The sequence below is a fragment of the Trachinotus anak genome, unplaced genomic scaffold (assembly GCF_046630095.1).
Source record: "Trachinotus anak isolate AG129_WGS33_773 ecotype Australia unplaced genomic scaffold, CSIRO_AGI_Tana_v1 ptg000013l, whole genome shotgun sequence".
NCBI classification, from domain to species: domain Eukaryota; kingdom Metazoa; phylum Chordata; class Actinopteri; order Carangiformes; family Carangidae; genus Trachinotus; species Trachinotus anak.
Genome location: NW_027273864.1, coordinates 17181530 through 17203268, shown reverse-complemented (window position 1 = coordinate 17203268; position 21739 = coordinate 17181530). Strand labels below are relative to the sequence as shown.

General features: G+C 37.0%; 2 protein-coding genes across 2 annotated transcripts; both read right to left on the bottom strand.

The window, feature by feature from the left end:
- Window positions 1-126: 126 nt before the first annotated feature.
- LOC139630202 (green-sensitive opsin-like) lies at window positions 127-4451 on the bottom strand. Its single transcript, XM_071493394.1, has 5 exons — window positions 4030-4451; window positions 3715-3883; window positions 2018-2183; window positions 1158-1397; window positions 127-701 (listed from the first exon to the last, which is right to left on the bottom strand). The coding sequence occupies exons 1-5, from the start codon at window positions 4391-4393 to the stop codon at window positions 603-605; spliced, it is 1038 nt and encodes a 345-aa protein (XP_071349495.1). The 5' UTR covers window positions 4394-4451; the 3' UTR covers window positions 127-602.
- A 1458-nt stretch (window positions 4452-5909) lies between these two features.
- On the bottom strand, window positions 5910-9985 carry LOC139630488 (green-sensitive opsin). Its single transcript, XM_071493988.1, has 5 exons — window positions 9527-9985; window positions 9183-9351; window positions 7665-7830; window positions 7251-7490; window positions 5910-6432 (listed from the first exon to the last, which is right to left on the bottom strand). The coding sequence occupies exons 1-5, from the start codon at window positions 9888-9890 to the stop codon at window positions 6334-6336; spliced, it is 1038 nt and encodes a 345-aa protein (XP_071350089.1). The 5' UTR covers window positions 9891-9985; the 3' UTR covers window positions 5910-6333.
- Between the last annotated feature and the right edge of the window lie 11754 nt (window positions 9986-21739).

The following is a 21739-nucleotide window of genomic DNA, read 5'->3' as shown; positions in this document are numbered from 1 at the left end:
GCCCTCTTGGGCTGATTAAAATTATGACTCAATACTTGCAATTCTCAAATTGTTTGAACAGTTTCCAAGTAATACTAAGTATGAATTAAACTTTTAAATGCTAAAAATAACAACAACACCAACAGGTCTTTTCATGCATGCATTTAATAACTTTTTTCTACACTTTTCTTTGTTTATAAAATATATACAGAATATTGTGACAGAGGCCAACCAATATGCTCACCTCTCCATGTCATAAATATACAAATGTGATTTTTACCCACTCAAACATGCAGCGATATCACAAGCATTTATTTCAAGAGAACACTTCAGGCTGTGTTGTTTCGCTTTTTTCTTTTTTTTTTTCTTTTTTTCTTTGTTTTGCTTCACCCTTTTTAAGCTGTGGTTCAGTTGATAGTCCTGTTCTTATCAAAGACACACACAAAAACAAAGAATCTGTATGGTTTAACGCTGCCATTGGCAAGTATTCTGAGATTATGTCCATTTGTTGCAGAAAAAGATCGTTTGCCTGTATCCATTTGCATATATTCATTTCAAGATAGCCATTCAGAATCAGGAAGACATCAGGAAGGTGGATGTCCGGAGAAGTGCAGTTGTTATTCTTAAGAGACAGAGGACACTTCTGTCTTGCTAGTTGATACTGAGGTCTCATCTTCAACCATGCCACCCATTCCAACTGTGGTCAGCATGCAGTTACGGAACTGGAAAGGAGAAAACATGAGTTAAAATACCAGTCAAAAGTTGGTCCACACTTTCCCATTTTAAATTACAGAGAGAGGGGGGAATGACATGCAGCAAATGTGCCCATGTACTAGGTGCCCTAACCAAAAAGTGAGAAACTCTTGAACCTCTAATAACTACAGGCTTGACGTTTGTACCATTTATTAAGTATTTGTTACATAACTGCAAATCTGGTGGTTTATTCATCTTTACTAATGCCTGGATTTTTAATGGCTCAAAAACAGAAGGATTTTTCACAATTTGGCTACACATAAAATTGTTCATGTTCATGGGTAATAAATTGAAATATAAGCCAATAGTTTCAACTTATAAAATCTTTATATAGGGTAACTTATCATAAAGAGTTACCTTTGATCCATCTTCCCAGAGCAGAATCAATTTCTGCAGTAACAGTTACACCACAGTAATAAACTGACCTGTTTGTTCATCAGCACATAGATGACAGGATTGAACAACGCTGAGCTCTTTGAGAAGAAGGCAGGGATAGCCATGGCTGTAGCTGAGAAGGCAGCTCCCTTGTTGAAGAAGATCCATGCAGCAAAGCTGGCATATGGGGTCCAGGCCACGAGGAAGCCCAACACCATCAGGACGCACATACGTGTCACTTCCTTCTCAGCTTTCTGGGTGGATGCTGAGTCCTGCTGCTGGGCTGCAGCCTGAAACGTGTTGAACAGAAGAGGAGGAGTGAGTTTAGTTAGATATACATACAACAGCTCTAAGCACAATATGGAGCATAAATGCCAAACACTGACTGCGTCCAGCTTCTCACATGTCAGGATCTTCTGCTTTTCTCTGTTTTATTATATCAAAAATGTAATATTATGATGTTTTGGACTGTTGGTCAGACAGAAAAGCAATTTAAAGACTCCACAGGGGAAACTGTGGAAGGTATTATATTACTATAGAATAGTCTTTTCACATGATATGATATTTTATATTTTACTCTATGAAAAAGGAAACTGCAAAATAAAATGTATATTAATTATTAAAAATAATTTTGCATGAGTGTTACCAATAAAACATTAGAGTAAAATTATTAAACAATAACACTGACATATCTGGTTTATATAGTGTTTTTCTGTGTATTTAAAGACACGTTACATCAAAGGAGAACATAGCAGAAAATGCTACGAATGTGATGATAAGTGTGGTATGGGATGGTAAGCCATTAAAGTCAAGGGACAGGGGAGTTTATCTGTTGTGTGGCAGTTGTCACCCCCCACAGACTATCACAAAACCTTTCTTAACATATTAGAGTTAAGAAAGTAAGACTTACAGCTTTGACTGTAAGCACAAGGCTTCCATAAGTGAAAAAGATGGTGCCAACTGGGACACAGAAGTGGCAGATGAACATGTACAAGACATATGATTCGTTGTTGTAGCCTGGGGCCAGAGTGTAGTAGTCTGGTCCACAAGAGCACTGCAGACCTTCAGGAATGTACCTGTGTGAGAACAGAGAGGGACAGAAGAGAAAATCATTTAGTAGTGAACAGTGAATAAGCTCATGGAAGTAAACTGTAGTAAAGTTAATAAACATACATTTCATGCTCACTCAACTGCATTTTGGAAGCAAAAAATTTTTTTCAGCTAAACTTTTATGGCTTTATTTTTGGATCAATTTTTATTTGATAGCTACAGATTCAGATTTTTTTCCCTCTTAGATACACGTTGGCAACAACTGCCCATATTAAAGGCTGTAGAATAACAAATGAAGAAACAGCAGGAGATTTGGATGACGCACACTATAAAGTATATGGTCTCACTTCTTTATGTTCAGTGAGAAAAATGACATTTGTGTAGACAGCACAAGCAGCTCTTTGTGTCAGACAGCAGTGGGCTGCAGTTGAAATCTTGTCTGACAGCAGATCATCAGAGGACTGCTTTTGTTTTGTTTATCATCTTCTCAGGGTGAGCTTACATCTCCATCAAGCAGCTGTTGCTTCCTTCTCTCTAAGTGCAAATACCCAAGTAATGCTGCCAACAGTGTGCAGTGCAAGCACATTTACTCAAGTACTGCACTCAAGTATGATTTACAGGTACTTATTTTTTTATTACTTGTTATAGTACTTGGCAGAGGGAAATGTAGGCTTTTTACTCCACTACATTATTATTTAAAAGCTATTACTCTGCAGGTCACATGAAAATATATGATGAGTTTGATGAAATATGATGCATTTTTGGAGACTAACTGACCAAACAGACCATAAAGGAGGCAAATATTAGCTCCACCTCCTCCAGCTGCACCATTAAAATACTGTTTACATGTTAATATGGCAGGAATGATAATCTAATTGCGATGACACTGACCATTTTACTTCTGATACTGTTTGTTTGTAGTTTATTATATCCCTATTCAGGTAGCATTTTGAATGCATGGCTTTAACTTGCAATTGAGTGTTTTTAAACTGCAGAATTACATTTACTGAAGTGAAGGAGGAGAAAACAATTCCCAGCTGTGTACAGTTTTGTTCTGAGGTGCCAACTTCCCCTCCACACATACATGCAAACCCCATCCCCCCAACCCCACCCCCCTATAATTAGTTAGAGAATTAGTCAATTAATTATTAAGTCAATTAGGGTCAGTATCCCTTCAGAGACCAGAGGGTGATGTCATCAATGATACATATCATCTTGTTGTACATCATAATTTCAAGATTTTTAAGAGATTTGTTTTAGTTTCGCTTTGATTGTAAGAGGATGTTATGATTTCTTTTCCTTTGCTTTTTTTGTGACATCAGGCTGACTCACATATTGTCGATAATAAAGGATTGGTTCGCATTTTATCACGCCTATCTTTAAATAGCACTTTGATACCTATTTGTACATTGCTGTTGTCCATGCTGAGCAGTTACAGTGACCTAACCCTGTTTCACTGTACATGTGGTCATATGAGTACTTTTTCACGACAATGTGTAGTTTCTCTGAATGCTTCAGTGTTATTTCAGAGGTGCAGATGTTTGATATTTGAATTACCTGGACCAGCCAGCCAGTGGAGGGGCGGCACAAGAGAGAGCCATGATCCAGGTGAAAAAAACTCCAACACCTGCATGACTTGCAGTGAACTTGAAGCTTCCCATGGGTTTGCAGACAACAATGTATCTCTCAACAGCCAGGACAACCAAAGACCAGAGAGCAATTTGGCCTGTGAGACAACAAAAGAATAGGAAACATCTGTTTACAGAAGAAGTTGCATAAGACCCGTTCAGTAGATATTTAAAGTAGGCTACTATAAATTAAATATTCTTCTATGACAAAAGTATCAGTTTCGCAGTAACAAGCAATATGTACCTCCCAGAGTAGCCATGAACCCTTCAATGGCACAACCCATTGGTCCAAAAACAAAATAGCCATTAATAGCGGTTACAAAGGTGATGGTGAATCCAAAGCAGACCATGATCAGTCCAGCCACTGCTAGGTTGACCAGGATGAAGTTAAGAGGTTGCCGGAGCTTCTTGTTCTGAGCTGTGACCACCAGAGTCAGAGCATTGATGGGGAAGCCAGTGCAGATCAGGAAGAACATGTAGACAGCAAGCATTTTGAATTGCAATGGATCTCCCAGGTAGTACTGTGGATAATCGAAAGGACTCCTTACAAGCCCCGTCCTGTTGTTCATGGGGATGTAGAAGTTCTTGCCTTCCGTGCCGTTTTCCATCTTCTCTTAATGACAGTGTGTGTAGTTTGCCCACTGCAGTGACGGACCCCTTCTGCAGCTGATCTCAGGTCTAGGTGTCAGCTTTATACTGTTCAAAAAGTGGATTAGAGGGGGATTGAGAATAAATCTTTTGGGTAAGCCTCAGTAATTCATCCTTACACCGGATAATTGTCGGTGGGGTGTGTATTTATGAAAGTCTCAACAAGACAGCCCTGTCCCTCTTTTTTTTTTCTTCTTATTGAGTTAGTCCAAGAGGTTGTGCTTGAAGTTAAAAAATCTTGAACTCATCTGGAGAAGACCGTTCTTCTTTGATTGAAAAAAAAAAGCATCTTCTAATTTTTAATCATTGTATGTAGGATCACACAACTGATAGTTTATTACACATTTCGGTGTTTCTTTTTAATGTTGTTTGTATGACTGAGAAACTGGAACCTTTTTGCCCTTGTTTTATGATTGTTTCTAAATGCAATATATTTTACACAACCATGAAGGCTGACACTTCCAATATAAAATAATATATATATATATATATAATATAATTAAATTGCTTGAGATGGCTTTACTTCTCATTTCATTTAAAATCAATAAATATGTAACAGCTCCACAGATGCAGTGAACACTGTCTTGGAAATTAGACAATATTTCTGGGCATTTTTAATTTTACTTTTTTCTTTTTTTTGACTTTATTGTAGTGTGTCCAGCGTTTGTAACTGTAAATATTTCAGCTGGATGAATGATCATGATTGATTGTACAAAATGTACTGTACAACATTAAAGTAAATCATGCTCATGGTCACTCCTTTTTATCTTTTGTGTCATAAAAATTCTTAAATGTTGGATTGCAAAAATTTTGGATGGCAAAAAATTTCCTCATGACTTTCAGGGTACCTGCATGGTCTTCTGTTAACATTAACCAAGAGCTGTGAGATGTAGTGACGTCTTTTTTTTTTTTTATAACAAAAGACCCATTTTGTTATTTTAAGACAACAAAAAGTAGACTGACACTAATGAAGGAAGATCACACAACAGAAATTTTCTTTATTTTGTTTTTTTAGATTGATGAAGCATTTTGAGCTGCATTTTTTGTGAGAAAAGATGCTATATAAAGTTTAAATAAAGTAAAAATTGTGTGTAAACTGTAATAATCCATCTATTCATCCATGACCTTGGACGGATTATGGAATCTATCCCAGCTCACACTAGCTGAGAGGTTGGATACAACCAGGACAGGTTTACTTCCACTAATTCACTTGACCTACATGCCTGCGAGAGAAATGTAGAGCACCTGGAAGTTGTGCCATCCAATCATAATCATAGTTGCTGTTTTTTATTTTAATATGCCCATGCAAATTGCAAAAAGAGCTGAGATATTTCCTCTACAGTGTCTACAGGCAGAAAAGGACTACAGATGCTGTTAGTTGTTTCATAAATAAAATAACATGGATGAGCTAAACTTTAAAAAACTGTGTATAATTATGCTTTTTTCATAAAAGGTGAGTTAAAGGAAACAGACACATTTTGGATGCATGCATTTATTTACCTACATTTCCAATGTGATAAGTATTTATAAAATATATACACAATTTGCCAAGAAAAACTGTTCTGGCACTCAAAAAAATAAGTTTCAGTACAGCAGAACAAAATAGGTGCTGGTACATCTTTATGATTTTTATGCTGATATTTTCTTTAATTTAATAGCAGAACTACTATACTTCACCTTATGTGACAAAAAGAAATGCCGCTGTGAGAGAAAAGCTTCACACACTGTACCTGATGTCAGATCTTACTGTACAGTGTGTGAAGGTTTTTAGGTGACTTTTAGGAACATGCAGTATTTCTTGGAGACCCTACTGAATGTACCAAAATGATACCATTGTCTGTATTGAAATATTATCAGTCCATGTGAAAAATCCATTAGAGTTGTTGAGATTCGTATGTGTTTAGGAAACAGAGGACACTTCTGTTTTGCTGGTTGATACTGAGGTCTCATCCTCCACCATTCCACCCAGTCCAACAGTGCTCAGCATGCAGTTACGGAACTGAAAACAGAGCAATATTGTATGATTAAAACATGAAGAATTAGTGAACAGTGAACAAACACAAAACTATTTGTAATGGTGACACTTTTAGCATTAAGAAGTATATAAATGAATATATATGGTTTATAACACACTATAATATAGTTGTATATTATATGTACAGCATTATGGACAATGTAAGTGATCATTGATGTATTTGTCAACAAATATAATTTCTACCGTGAGGCATCCCAGCATGTTACTTGGGTATAAATAGATAATAAAAGAGACTGCGAACTAGGAACTGACTAAATAACAATAGTAATAATGTAAAATATGTCTGCATATTTTGAATGAAAACATTTTTATTTTTAATTATATCCATGAGAACTTATTAAATTTCTAATGCCATATCTCTTAATGACAATTGTTCATGTGTTCAGTTGTATATAATTAATAATGATTACAATCATGTAATGTTTTACTGTATGTTACAAGGGAAGTTATAATTGTTATATTACATTAATATACACTTACAAGTGTCCTTTTATCTGCTTACTACTCTAGTACACTTCAAAAGAACAGGTTACTTTTAGTTGCTATTTTTAAGTTGGGACAACTTCATAAAATGAAGTAAACACAACTTAATTTTAAGTAAATTTAACTCAAAGTTAAGTTGATATAAAGTCAATATTACTTAAGCAAATAGTGATATTTACTTAGTTTTGTCAAGGCAATCAGTTTCCTAGAGTCTTATAAGTAAGATCAACTTGTCTTTTGCAGTATAGGGTGTTATCAAAAGTTTAGTACGCTGCTTAGAAGTACGACAAGTACTATACCTGTTTATTCATCAGCACATAGATGACAGGATTGAACAACGCTGAGCTCTTTGAGAAGAAGGCAGGGATAGCCATGGCTGTAGCTGAGAAGGCAGCTCCCTTGTTGAAGAAGATCCATGCAGCAAAGCTGGCATATGGGGTCCAGGCCACGAGGAAGCCCAACACCATCAGGATGCACATGCGTGTCACTTCCTTCTCAGCTTTCTGGGTGGATGCTGAGTCCTGCTGCTGGGCTGCAGCCTGAAAATTAGGTCATCATCAGTTATTGTTTGTATTGTGTTCTTTATGTTGATTTCACATTTAACACAGCAACAGGATCAAGATTTTACTTAAGTCATAAAAGCCATATGTTTTTCTTATAAACAAGTATTTTATATGCAGTCGTGAAGAATATCTAAAATTACACTTCCTTACCGCCTTCACTGTGCACACTAAGTTTCCATAAGTGAAGAAGATGGTAGAGACAGGAACACAGAAGTGGCAGCTAAACATGTACATGACAAACGACTCATTATTGTAGCCTGGAGCCAGAGTGTAGTAGTCAGGTCCACAGGAAACCTGAATACCCTCAGGAATGTACCTGTGAATACAAGACATACAGTATTAGATACAATATATCAGTGTTTACATAATATATCATAACCATTTTTGTGTCTGACCTAAGATTTTGAAAGTCAAGCACATCAGTTTCAGGATGAACTGTAACTTCAAGATATACTGTGTTAGACTACAGTGAGAATACTACAGTACAGGTATCCTATTATTCAAAGTAAAATTGGTAGCAGCACCAAAAGTGGGGGACAACTCTGCACATCATGGTTATCTAGTGCTCTGCCGCATGTGTGGTTGTAATCATTTGTGTGTTACTTAGTAATGGTGACTGGTGTGTGAAGATAATTAATTTTATGTCGTTACAGTTTGCTATACCAAAAACAGACAAATGTCAAAAACATAATGTTCGGAAGAGCTTTCAGGTGGAGCTATATTTATTCTATGTCCATAATATTTGATTACGCATGACTGGAGGAATGATTTCAAACTGCCCCACAAAATACCAAAATAATCAATAGGTTTTGTTGGGAGCAGTGGCTAAAGTAAATGATTATCATCTGAAAGGGAGAGAACTGATCTCCAAACATTTATGGAGGCTAAAGATGCTAATCTGATGTTAAGACTGTACCTAAATCATATGTGAATTATGCAGAAGAGTTCAATAAATTATAGATGAAAAGCAAAGGTCTGTAGACCTCAATCAGCAGAAGCACAGCTTAAGATGCAAAGCAAATGTACCAATATTCTCTGATATGGCAATAGCTGTACTTTTGACTCTCATTTGCACATACTCGTAAACATGTTTGTTTTCAGGTGAATTAGTTTGACAAATATGAAACTACAAATGCAGTGTCATTTCATTGTAGCAAACCTGCAACCTGCAGGCAAGTCGCTGGCTACCAATGTCATTTGACAATGATATTTGGTTGAACGTAGGTTGCAGCCACAAGTAACCAAACCTCAGGATAACATCTAATGCATACACTTCTGAGGACAGCTGAGGTTGATATTTTGTTGTTAAGTCACCAAGATCCAGTGTCTTCCTGGCTGTGAACAAACCTCTGGTTTCAACCAATTATATTACCCATTTTTTGATGAAATTTGGAATAAACACACCCCAACAATGAGGGTAGTAGCCCTATTGGATTCCAGTAACATCACAACATCAATTAAGTTGGTAAGTAAAATGTTTCCAGATTAAACAAGCGGAATGGAAAAGACAACAATAAGAGCCAGGTTGCACAGATGAAAACAAAAATCTAGAAGATAGTGGCATTCTGATGTAGAAAGAGTTTCAATAAAGGCCCTCTCCATTCTCCATTCTGCCACCCCTGATGTGGACAGGGTCATGTGATCCATTTTGGGGAATTAGTCCATTACCTTGACCACCCAACCAGGGGAGGAATAGCACAGGAGCAAGCCATGATCCAGGTGAATGCACAACCTGCTGCAGCGTGGGTGGCTGTAAATTTGAAGCTGCCCATGGGTTTGCAGACCACAATGTATCTCTCAATAGCTAGAACCACAAGAGACCACAGAGACACTTGACCTGTTGATAAAAAAAGAGCAGAAGTTGTCATGAGAAGCTCCAAATCTTGCCATCTGTTACAACAGCTTAGAGCTAATTTAGTTTTACAACTTCATCTGTCAAAGAATTGTTATTAGATGAACAATCTAGACGATCTGCATGTGTTGACATGCATGTGACTTTTTCTTAACTTCACCTCCAATTGTAGCCATGAAGCCTTCAATAGCACAACCCAATGGTCCCAAGGAGAAATAGCCCATGAGGGAAGTGTAAAAGGTGACTGTGAATCCAAAGCAGACCATGATCAGTCCAGCCACAGCCAAGTTAACCAGGATAAAGTTGAGAGGTTGCCTTAGCTTCTTGTTCTGAGCTGTGACCAACAATGTCAGCGCGTTAATGGGGAAGCCAGTGCAGATCAGGAAGAACATGAAGAGAGCCAGTAGTTTAAATAGCCATGGATCCGCCAAATAATACTGTGTATATTCAAAAGGACTCCTCACAAGCCCTGTCCTGTTGTTCATGGGGATGTAGAAGTTCTTGCCCTCCGTGCCGTTCTCCATCTTTGCAAGTTTGTATTTGGATTGGCAGAGGAGAATAACCTTGGACCACTGTAAACGCACCCAAGAGTCTTCTCTCCAACTTCTATCATGTCACACTGCAGCTATGGTTATATAGCCCCCAGGGGCAGACTTACAATGGATCAAGATGCTGAGCAAAGAGGATCTGCATGAGAATTCAGCTCATAATCTTTCAGAGTATAGTCACTTGTTGCCCCCCAGAGCAGAGTACAACGTTTTTTCTTAAGATGTGTTTCATCATTCAAACGATGAAAGTCACAGAATCACTGCAGAGATTCTTGTCTCTTCCTTCTAAGGTGCAGCAGATACTTTCTTGTCATGAACAGCTTTGACATAAATTCCTGTCTATCCACCCATCTTTGTTTCTACTCATGTATGACATTTCCTTTGAAGCTGACTGAATTGTACTTCAAACACAAGGTGTGTGCGCACAATTTCATTAATTGAACAAAATGTATTATGTCCTAAACACCATTAAATGAAGACTCAGACTGATCATTATAATTTGATTAGGTCACTATCCATTTAGTTTGGATGCGGCAACAATTGCTTAACAAGATTTCAGAGTGCAAGTCAGTCCGCGTGCAGCTGCACTAGTACTGTAGCGGAAGACAGAATGCTGTTTATTTTAGATAGATAGATAGATAGATAGATAGATAGATAGATAGATAGATAGATAGATAGATAGATAGATAGAGGCTGTCCAATTTTTAGAAGAGTATGATATCAACTTATTTTTTTCACATTTGTGGACAGTTTCTGTGTTGTGAAAGGAGGACTAGTTAAAGATGTGGTTCAACTGTTCTGAACTGAAAACATTGATGGTTTTAATTGACTTTGAAAGACAAATAAAGCATTACTTAAGCTGTAGAACTGCAGTATAAGTTTGCTACAAGAGCAAAGTGGACAAGGGTTGCTCATACAGCATGGTAACAATCTAAGGCTAAACTGCTCACTGATGTTTTAAATAAATAATAATGACACATAAAAACAAAATAACAATAGTTCGGGTGTGTTCACCACTGCATAACACCATTGACTGTTCTCTTCATTTTATTTGACTTCATTTTTGTCTTACTTTCACTATGAAATAAAGGTATTTAACAACATACTGTAACTGTGTAGATTGAATAGGCAGTACTGGGGGTTAAAAGGTCAAATCTGGATCAATTTTATCTGGTCAGGAGATTACTTGGTCAGGCAAAACTAACTGTCCTTCAAGGTTCAATGCAGGAGCAATGCCTGAAGTCTTTCTCTAGTGAGGTTTAATCCAAAGAAAATGGGCACTTGTTATGGTTTTCTCTGCTATTTAATACAACTGTCAATTATTGCTACAGTTCACTAATTACTGTAATATTTTGGGATGTTAAAAAAAATGTATAATGTCTAATGAAAATAAAATTTCATTAAATATAGAATTTTCCCATTCCTTTTTACTTTCCCTTTTTCATTTTTTCTTTGTGCAGTGTCTGGTGCAGCCCACTGAACTGTCAGTTCTGATAAGAATTGTTAAGATATAGATATCTTATATATAGATATATACAAATACAGTGGAACAGACATGTAAAATAGTTTCTCTGCAGTAAAGGTGGACATTCTAAATCAAATTATCAAAATGTCTCAAATCTCATGTTGTCCACAGCTTTGAATGACACCATATCCTTAGCTCGATGGGATGTGCCCGACCCAGTCACCTCTTTCAATCATTTGCTGTTTGTATTGTATTCTTTCACCTGCTCTAAGGCTTCAGGCAGTGATAACTGTTTATGTTTCTGGACCTCATGACATACAGATGAATGGGGTGTTCTGACCTGAGTGAAACACCCTCCAGAAGGGCCAGCTGTTGATTTGACAAAGTTTACAGACAACTTTGCTTTGAGGAATATTTGAACTTGCATACCTGAATCACACCACCACACTACTTGGCACCAGCTCATCTGCCATGTTGCTAGCAGATATTGAATTATTTTCCAAATACTTCACTTATGAAAGAGAACCAATGATAGAGACACGAGATATATTCTGGCGAAACACAAAGGCAATTATTAGGCAATTGTTTTGTTGGTTTGTGAATGTGGTGTAGATCCACATTATTAGGGTAGACCAGGTGCAGTTGGCACAGTGGCAAAATGCCACAATCTCCATGATTTGTTTGAAAAATATATCATGGAAATGTTCAGAATTGATCACAATGTAAAATCATCAGATTTACCACCCTTATCCTGCAGTTCTGCCAGGAATTCTCATGTTACAGCAGACTTTTGGCTGCGCCATGGATCCACCATACTTGCCAAAACAGTGGCTTGGCACAATCCTGTCACCAGACAACAACCTTATGTAACGATGTGATATAGATTATTCTGTGAAACCCTAGGTTACTTAGTGACTAAAGTGACAAATTTTTTTTGTACATCCAATGCAAACATCTTCAGAAGTGTTATGGCAACATGGCAACATCTGATAGAAAACATATACTCAAAGTTTAGAGGAATGAGGAGGCAAGTAGAAAAATACAACAACACATGCTGTAAAATGGAAAAATCCAAGTTTTGACAAAGAAACATTAAGTGTTGCCTTTCTTTATTGGATGTAAACTGTGAGGTAATGATTAATCAAATATGAACATAATTCCTGGGGATACTTGGCCATTAGGAAAGTTTTTCATTGTACCAGTGTTTAATGTACTTATGAAATTTCACTTATCAGTAAACTTTGCAGAAGAGTCTGAAGTGGAGTATGAGTGAAATATAATTTTTGTGTTTGTCAACTCTAGTTCCCATTCATCACTAACTGTAGGCTGACTGAACTTCAGGCACCATCATTAGGGAGCCACTCATTCTTATCCAAGGGATAATCCACTTAGTGAGTAGTAAAGCCAGGTGGAAGAGAGCTCCTCACGCCTCAAGCTGTTACATGGGAAGCCTCTGGGTTCAGCAACCACATATGAGATGGTTTTGTAGGCACAATAACAAAAACAGCAAGTATTGTTTAGTTTTTTTCTTTTATATCTGTCTATTTCATTATTATAACACAGGGAATATTGGCTTTGTTTTGAAAACAGCCTTTCATGAAATTAACACATTTTTCAATACCTGTCCATAAACATCCAGCACAGTACAATTACTGACTCTGATGACAGTCATAGAAATAACAAAACATACATTTAAAAAAGAAACTGCTGTGCATATCAGTATACATTCACTAACCACTTTATTAGGTATATCTTGCTAGTACCAGGTTGGACCCCCTTTTGCCTTCAGAACTGCCTTAATTCTTCATGGCATAGATTCAACAAGGTGCTGGAAACATTCCTCAGAGATTTTGGTCCATATTGACATGATAGCATCATGCAGTTGCTGCAGATGTGTCAGCTGAACATCCATGATGTGAATCTCCTATTCCACCACATCCCAAAGGTACTCTATTGGATTGAGATCTGGTGACTGTGGAGGCCATTTGAGTACAATGAGCTCATTGTCACATTCAAGAAACCAGTTTGAGATGATTTGAGCTTTGTGATATGGTGTGTTATCCTGCTGGAGGCAGCTATCAGAGGATGGTTACACTGTGGTCATGAAGGGATGGACATGGTCAACAACAATACTCAGGAAGGCTGTGGCGTTTAAACGATGCTCAGTTGATATTTTCTTGGCCCAAAGTGTACCAAGAAAATATCCCCCACACCATTTTACCACCAACAGCAGCCTAAACCGTTGATACAAGGCAGGATGGATCCACGCTTTCATGTTGTTGGCTCCAAATTCTGACCCTACCATCTGAAAGTCGCAGTAGAAATCGAGACTCATCACACCAGGCAACATTTTTCCAATCTTCTATTGTCCAATTTTGGTTATCCTGTGCAAATTGTAGCCTCAGTTTCCTGTTCTTAGCTGACAGGAGTGGTACTCGATGTGGTCTTCTGCTGCTGTAGCCGATCTGCTTCAAGGTTCGACGTGTTGTGTGCTCAGAGACGCTCTTTTGCATACCTTGGTTGTAATAAGTGGTTATTTGAGTAATTGTTTTCTTCCTATTAGCTCGAAGCAGTCTGGCCATTCTCCTCTGACCTCTGGCATCAACAAAGCATTTTCACCCAGAGAACTGCAGCTCACTGGAAATTTTCTCTTTTTCGGACCATTCTCTGTAAACCCTAGAGATTGTTGTGCAGGAAAATCCCAGTAAACCAGCAGTTTCTAAAATACTCAGACCAGCCCGTCTGGCACCAACAACCATGCCACATTCAAAGTCACTTAAATCACCTTTCTTCCTCATTCTGATGCTCAGTTTGAACTTCAGCAGGTCATCTTGACCATGTCTACATGCCTAAGTGCATTGAGCTGCTGTCATGTGATTGGCTGATCAGAAGTTTGCATTAACAAGCAGTTGAACAGGTGTGCCTAATAGAGTGGCCGGTGATTGTTCTCTTCGCTACCATGTTTACTTGGTGGAATGTTGTTCCTGCAGGTCTGACTAATAATTGGGACTGAGGTAATCCATTTATTAGGAAGTCTGTCCATCCTCCAGCAGATAATGGGGCTCATGTTCTTATTTAATTAAATAAGCCAGAACTTATTACCTCATTATCATTGGCTTGCAAATGGCATCAACCATCAGTAAACCAATTTCTGCTGTTAAACAGACCAAATGGGCTCTCGGGGGAAGACACTTGGCTCTCAGGGGAAGTTTAATTCATTCACTCCCAGATTGTCCTTAAAAAACATAATTACATTGGATCAGTATTTGCTTTGAAGACTTGTTAGCTAAAAACAACAATTACAGCTAAAAACAGCCACAGTAGCTGAAGCAACAAGCAAAACCCGTCCAGTCCACTTTGCGCAGCATGTTAGTGTTTACAAGCTATAATTAATATGTTCAGTGTTTTTAGTGTTTTGCTTAAATTTCTAATCAGTAACTTTAAAGTTGCATAATTTTCAGCACAAATTCCTTGTATGTGGAAACATACTTGGCAATAAAACTGATTCTGATTCTGATTTTCTATACCATTTGATACATTTAATTGAAAAACCTATTGACTCTTAAAAGCACTAATATCATTATATTGGTTTATTCAAACCCAGGATGTTGTGTTCCATGAATTGATAATTATTTATAAAATGCAAAATTCTAGGTTTTACTCATAATTTCAAGCACATTTTCTCTGTAGTTCAGTATTAGATTTGATTTTTAACTTGTATGACAGGTGCTGTTTAATAACTTCAAATTAAAAATTAAAATTTAAAAGATCCTTGTTGGCTGCCACACTCAGTATCTTAATACCACTTTAGATAACCAGATGGGTTGCTGAGTGTCATCCATTCTATTTGTCAATTACTGTAAGAGTGTCCGCTACTAAACCATTTACAAGAGCCTGTTTCAGGGAAACATTGTAACAACTAGTAAAATGACTACCAGAGATACATTTCCTCTTTACTTAACTCGTTTCCTTTCTGCCTTTTCCATGATATGAGTAAAATTATTAGTTTTATAGCAAGTTTTGATAGCCTTTATATTGACAGCCAACAAAACATTATGAAAAAAAAGGAAATGACACACTTAGTGAAGAAACTTGCATTTTTCCCTGAGGATACACAAAGGTTGCACAGGTCAATTTCTCAGGAAGTAATGTATAGATCTTGATGTAAAACATCAGACATATCAATGGTGTTGAGATGTATGACTTTGAACAATTTGGTGGAAATCCAGATAATAATCTAGATCTGACAGACATGTAGGATTGTGTGGCCTTGGAGGAGGTATGTGCTCTATTGGGTGCCATTGTAGTTTGCCTGTATTTTAATGTCAAAATTTCAATTATTTTTACATTTTGAGATTTGAAACAGGCCAGGCAGTTGCTGAGTCACAACTCATTTTAAGTGAGTTTAATAGTTAAAGTAATAGATCTTAGGAAGATTGAAGAGGTGATGTGTCAGGTTCTCAGTCCAGATGTTTGGTAGCTGGTTCAGACATGTCTGACAGGGTTGAATCGATTCTTGAGTACTTGTTTTCAGACTCAGTCTACATTCGCTATATAGCCTGCATTATTGCCTTAAGAGAGAGAAAAGACTTTGTTGTGCTACAAATTGATAAATAGTGAACTACTACATGTGCCTCCTCATTTTAGATTAAAGCATGTTGTTCAAACTCTGATTCTGAGTTAGATATACAGTACATACAAGATCCGTACTGAAATTACCAGAAGTGCTTTGGCCGCCACACTTTAGGTGCCTTAATACCAATTTAAGTAACTAGATTAGCTGGACTAAGTCTGTTTGTCCTGTGATGAACCATGTTTGGTAATACGAAGGCTATCACATTACAAGGTTCAGTCTTTGATGAGGAAAGTGAGCTTACTTAATTAGAGATTCAAATTCAATTACCTGATTAAACTTAAAGCCCTAAAACTAATTGAACCACTTTGCTTTCCCTTAGCACACAGCGGCAGCTAGCAACTAGTGGCTTATTTGTGCGATTAAAATTTCCTCAAAAGCAGAAATGTATATGTCACATATACAGAGATGGTTTAGTATTGTATTGTTTAAATTTACTTCCAAATTCTTTTGTGTCAGCAACTGTTTGATTAAATGTTTGGAGACATTAGTGCTCTGCTGAAATTAGAAAGTCATCCACTTGAAATATTAATGCCAACCCTAGAATATGATAATGATAAAATATTTGAGTTGTCAGTTAACACAGAGAACAGTTGGGTTTTCTTAAAATGAAAGGAGCCTCAATTTTGAAATACTAAAGAGTTGTTTGTTTGTGTTTGTTTTTACAGAATATATGTTATTTTTCCCCTGAAGTGCATGATCAAATGAAAACTAAAGAAATATTTGTTAATGAAAATGTATCCTACATAAATGGTCTCTAATTATTGGGCAACACTGCTAGTATTTGAAAACTATTTTGCTTATGTATGTTTGTATATCTGTACATCCTGTTAGTGTGAGAAGAAAAATGTCTCCAGAAGTTACTAGGCTGTTATTAAATATCAATGTTCAGTATTTGATAGTATGTGACACCAATCTGATTGGTGTTTTTTTTACAGTTGTTTACAGTTAGACACCAAATGTTTTTATATTTTAAAACCTTACTGACTTTAGGAAAAGAGTACATGCACATGTTCAGACACAACAATGAAATGTCATGATTTTACGACTGAATTCACACAATATGGTTTTTATAACTGAGGAGAGGGTTATGGTCCCTCACATGATTGGAGTGGTAAAAACATACACTGTCCCAAATCAACACATGGCATGTTGGCCCTCACAATCCCTCTAATCCTCTGAAATGAGGGGGATTGTAGAGCCCATCCAAAAAGTGAAGGAGCCGGTGGTGGAGAGACTCACAGAGGCCATGTTTTTAAAAAATGGCATCTTCTCCATGTGTCAAAAATGGTTCTCTCCCACCAGAATAAGGCAGTGTTGGCCTCTATTCTTACAACACAAAAGGTGACATATCAAGTACTATGCAGAGGTCGCAGATTCTACTTTTTACTGCATACTGCAGACATGTATGTGATGTATTGCATATAATACAGAACTAATGAAAATAAGGGATCAGATACCTGTTCTCATTCCTGAATGTCTGTTTTACCGATGCCACAGTAGACTGTGTGACCTGAGGCTACACCCGTTGAACAGCTTCAGCCCATCGTAGGCCATGGCCACAATTGTTGGCTAGACATCCTCTTGTACCTCCTGCTACACCTGTCTCTTCCTTATCCTCTGTGTGTTCCTCTCCCTCTTGCCATACCATGCATTCGGACACCACGACTTCTCACAAGGCCTGGTTCTTGTACCTGTAACTTCCTGCTCCATGGTCAACACTATACACTAGATGAAACCTGAGCTTCCATATATGCTTGTGGGTAATCACTGCAGCGCCATGACATGCACCTGTGATACAAGATTGAGAACATGTGTTTCTCTTTGTTTCAACCTTTACCCTTACCCTAACCCTTTGTTTGCTCTCACTTGAAGGGCAATTTTACCTCCTACCACTGACAGTGTCTGACTGGTCTGTAATTCTGACTGTCGAACGTACAAATAGTTCAGTCAGTCAGATGAGAGATTCATCAACACAATGAGAAAATGTCACAAGTAGTGAAATAATGTGGACACAATGACAGTTTGTACAAACGTAATGAGACATTCTAATGTGTGTGGGTCTGTGCAGTTTTTTAATCTTACAAAGTGTTGAAGAAACAGACTGCATGGCCTACAGCAGGAGAAATGCAGGTTGGTTGAGGTTGTGACATACTGTTCCTCTCTGTAATGTAAATACATTAGTCACATGAGGTGACATAATAAAGGGAGAGATTTTCCTTTTCTGAAAATATATTTTCAAAAGCTTTTATTTAAGGAGCTGGATCACAGTGCTTGATTTTCCAACAAGTCAAACTAGTACGCTCCAAATGTGTATTAATCAGTGACATGAAGTCATTTTGTCATTTCAAAATTTTGTCTTGCTGGAAAAAGAGACATGCAACATTTTCAATACCTGTTGGTAAGTGTAGCTCTTAGCAGGTGTAATATGGAGTGAGTTCAGGATTACTCATAAATTTGTTACATTTTTTGAAATTTTAAATTGTTACTGCTATTTGCTGTGTTTTTCTGGTATAACATATCAATTTCAGAATTTGATAAATGCATTTCATACACATATTAACAACTAACCTGCATATAAAGAATATCCACTCTTTTTTCTCTATTAAAGCAAGAAAGTTGTTTTCTTTTAATCAAACATTCAAACTGTTGACATTAGAAAGTGATCTGTACAAATGTTAATGATAATACAATCACATATGGCTATGTCCTGGAATTACAAACAGGAAACCATCTGTCAGACAGCTTTCATAAGTGTGCCAATTCCCACAAGTGGGATTTCCACACCAAGGAGCTTGTGTTTATCTGCTTAGCATCCAAAAATTGTCACTAGCAAGCTGTTAAACCGGAGGGGTTTGGCCCTTTCTAATCTTCAATCCTCACAAATTGGATTCACACTTTGTACGCAATTCAGAGGTGTTGAGTAGGTTGTCTGGAAGTCAGGCCGCACATTAGAGGTGACACCTGTCTCTCTCAATTCACATAGTCTTCAAAAGTGATTACAGCCACCCCAGACTGACTCTGGAGGTCAAAGACCTCAGGTTGTCTCTGAGTGCAGAGACTGAAGGTCATACATATCTTATCACGTTTTTTGTTTTTTTTTTTCTATATTTGATGACATTTTTGGGGGGTTAGGGAGCACTATAGGCACCATTGCACTCCTAATAATGAACAGTCTAATAAAATTCAGTGTTAGCTGCTTTATCTTTGTGATTTAAATTCATGTAACTTTCAAACGTTAAATATGTGTAATATGTATTAAAATATAAACGCAGTATCACATAAATTCACATAAATAAATTTAGGCTGAAACTACCTGAACTGTGAACCCTTGTGTTTCATATTGTGTAGATAGATAGATAGATAGATAGATAGATAGATAGATAGATAGATAGATAGATAGATAGATAGATAGATAGATAGATAGATAGATAGATAGATAGATAGATAGAGTATCACATAATCTTTTTTTACATTTGTGGACAGATTTTAGGTAGCTTATGTATTTTCTGAACCAACTACTTCTGATTTGCTGTAATTTAAATGTTTAAATAAATCTCATTTTGTCCAGTTGTTTGAGTTTAACCAGGCACTGATTCATTCAATTGTGAGCTTTTGCGGTATTAGTAGATATAAAGTTGTGTATCATATGCATTAAGTTTTGAACATGAATGCTATTGTTTAAACATCCAGGCATTAGAAGCTGTTTTTTAGCGTTTGTGGAAGGTCAGAGTGGTGATTTGCTCATGTGGGGCATCTGGTACAACGAGGATGTGAGAGCTGAGCTCTAAATGAGATTGATATAGAAGCTTGTAGATACTTGTAAGCCTGACGCAGGTGAGAAGTCTGAAAAAGCTAAGATCAATACGGTTCCTGCCTCGTGCCTAAAGTCACACGTAATCAACAGGTAATTGGAATTAGCCTCCTGCTTTACAGCTATACAAGTACTTAACACACTCCTGTGGAGGCTAAGTGTGTTGAAACTGTAAAAGCAGGTCCTGTACCTGTGACAAGCAGGAACTGCAGCTAATCTATGACTGGGTCAGGAAGACACATCATATGACCTATCATATTATATCACACTAAATGTCATCCAATGAAAGTAAGACTATCCATTTTATTTGTTTTTACTCAAGGTGACTCCAATGCTAAAATATGATTTATTTGATTAAAAAAAAGCTGAATATTCTCATCTCATGCAGAATTTGTTTTATCTGAATTTCTTATGGTGAAAGCAATAAGTAATTTTATGAAGCAAGATATGAAGAGGAAGGAACATTTTGTTCTTGTACTGTTGTATTTAATAATTCAGACAACTTACCACAGAATACAGAAATCCATTTTTCCTGTGTATATGATTAAAATACATGCAGTATGTTAGTGACTGTTGCATTTGTAATATCTGTTACAATGAGACATTTAGTCAATAAGTTGATCAACAGCAAACCATTTGAGGGTTGATTAGTGATTCTAATCATATTTTAAGTAAAGATGCAAAACATTCAAGTTTCTTCAGTGTGAGTATTGTTGTTCATGTTCTCTTGTAGTGCATGGATTGGTTGCTTGGTTTGACAATTCTCACGAATTGCCATGCTTCACGTGGCAGTAAGTCAGTCATCATTGGGTAAGAGGGGTAAGATCGCAGCTGTTTTCCTTTGAGGTCTAATTGAAAACATGAAAATCATTTGAGTTGCCTTATGTGAAGTGATCCTGACATGTGACTCAAAATCAATTAAAAAATTCTGATGAAGTTCCTGTTAAGTGTCCTATTAGGTCATGGTGTTTCAATGGGATAAATGTTAAATAAGTGAACACTTTCTCTGAGGTCCTACTGTCTTAGCCTCTGACTGAGAAGATCTATGCTCTGTCTGATCTCTGCTGCCACAGTGGCCCAGACACTCATGTGCACCAAGGATTAAGTTCTAATGCTCAACTCTCCCACCAACCCTGTGCGTAGATGTTACAACACGGCAAGACTGCATTCAAGAAATTATAATCGTTCTTAAAAGTCCTTCAAAAAAGTAACATCTCATCATCATCTATCCCATATTCATACAGAGTTCTGATAATGTTACATATACATTATATATGTGTGTGTGTGTGCATATATATATATGTATATATATATATATATATATATATATATATATATATGTGTGTGTGTGTGTGTGTGTGTGTGTGTGTGTGTGTGTGTGTATGTGTGTGTGTGTATATATATATATTTATATGTACACATATATGTGTGTGTGTGTGTGTGTGTGTGTGCATATATATTTATATGTACACGTATATATGTGTGTGTGTGCATATATATATATATATACATATGTGTGTGTGTGTGTGTGTGTGTGTATATATAGATATGTGTATATATATACATACATACATATGTGTGTGTGTGCGTGTGTGTGTGTGTGTGTGTGCATTAAATATTTTCACACAATGGTGTGTTTAAGTGATCATTAATCAACAAAATAACCCAAGCAGCAGTTTCATGGTCCTTTCTGTATCTGTGTAATGTGACAGTCCAGCCAGAAGATGTCCTACTCTTAGTCTCAACCAACAGACACTACTCAGTCCGCAGCGCTGTCTCACCTGTTTATTTCAGTTCACATACCGAGTATATAACAGCACATAACTTCAGTTTAATTTATTTCCCTTTAAAGACCACACAAAGACAGTTGGTGGAAATGTTTACAGTACAGTGCGGGCTACATCCTGGACAGG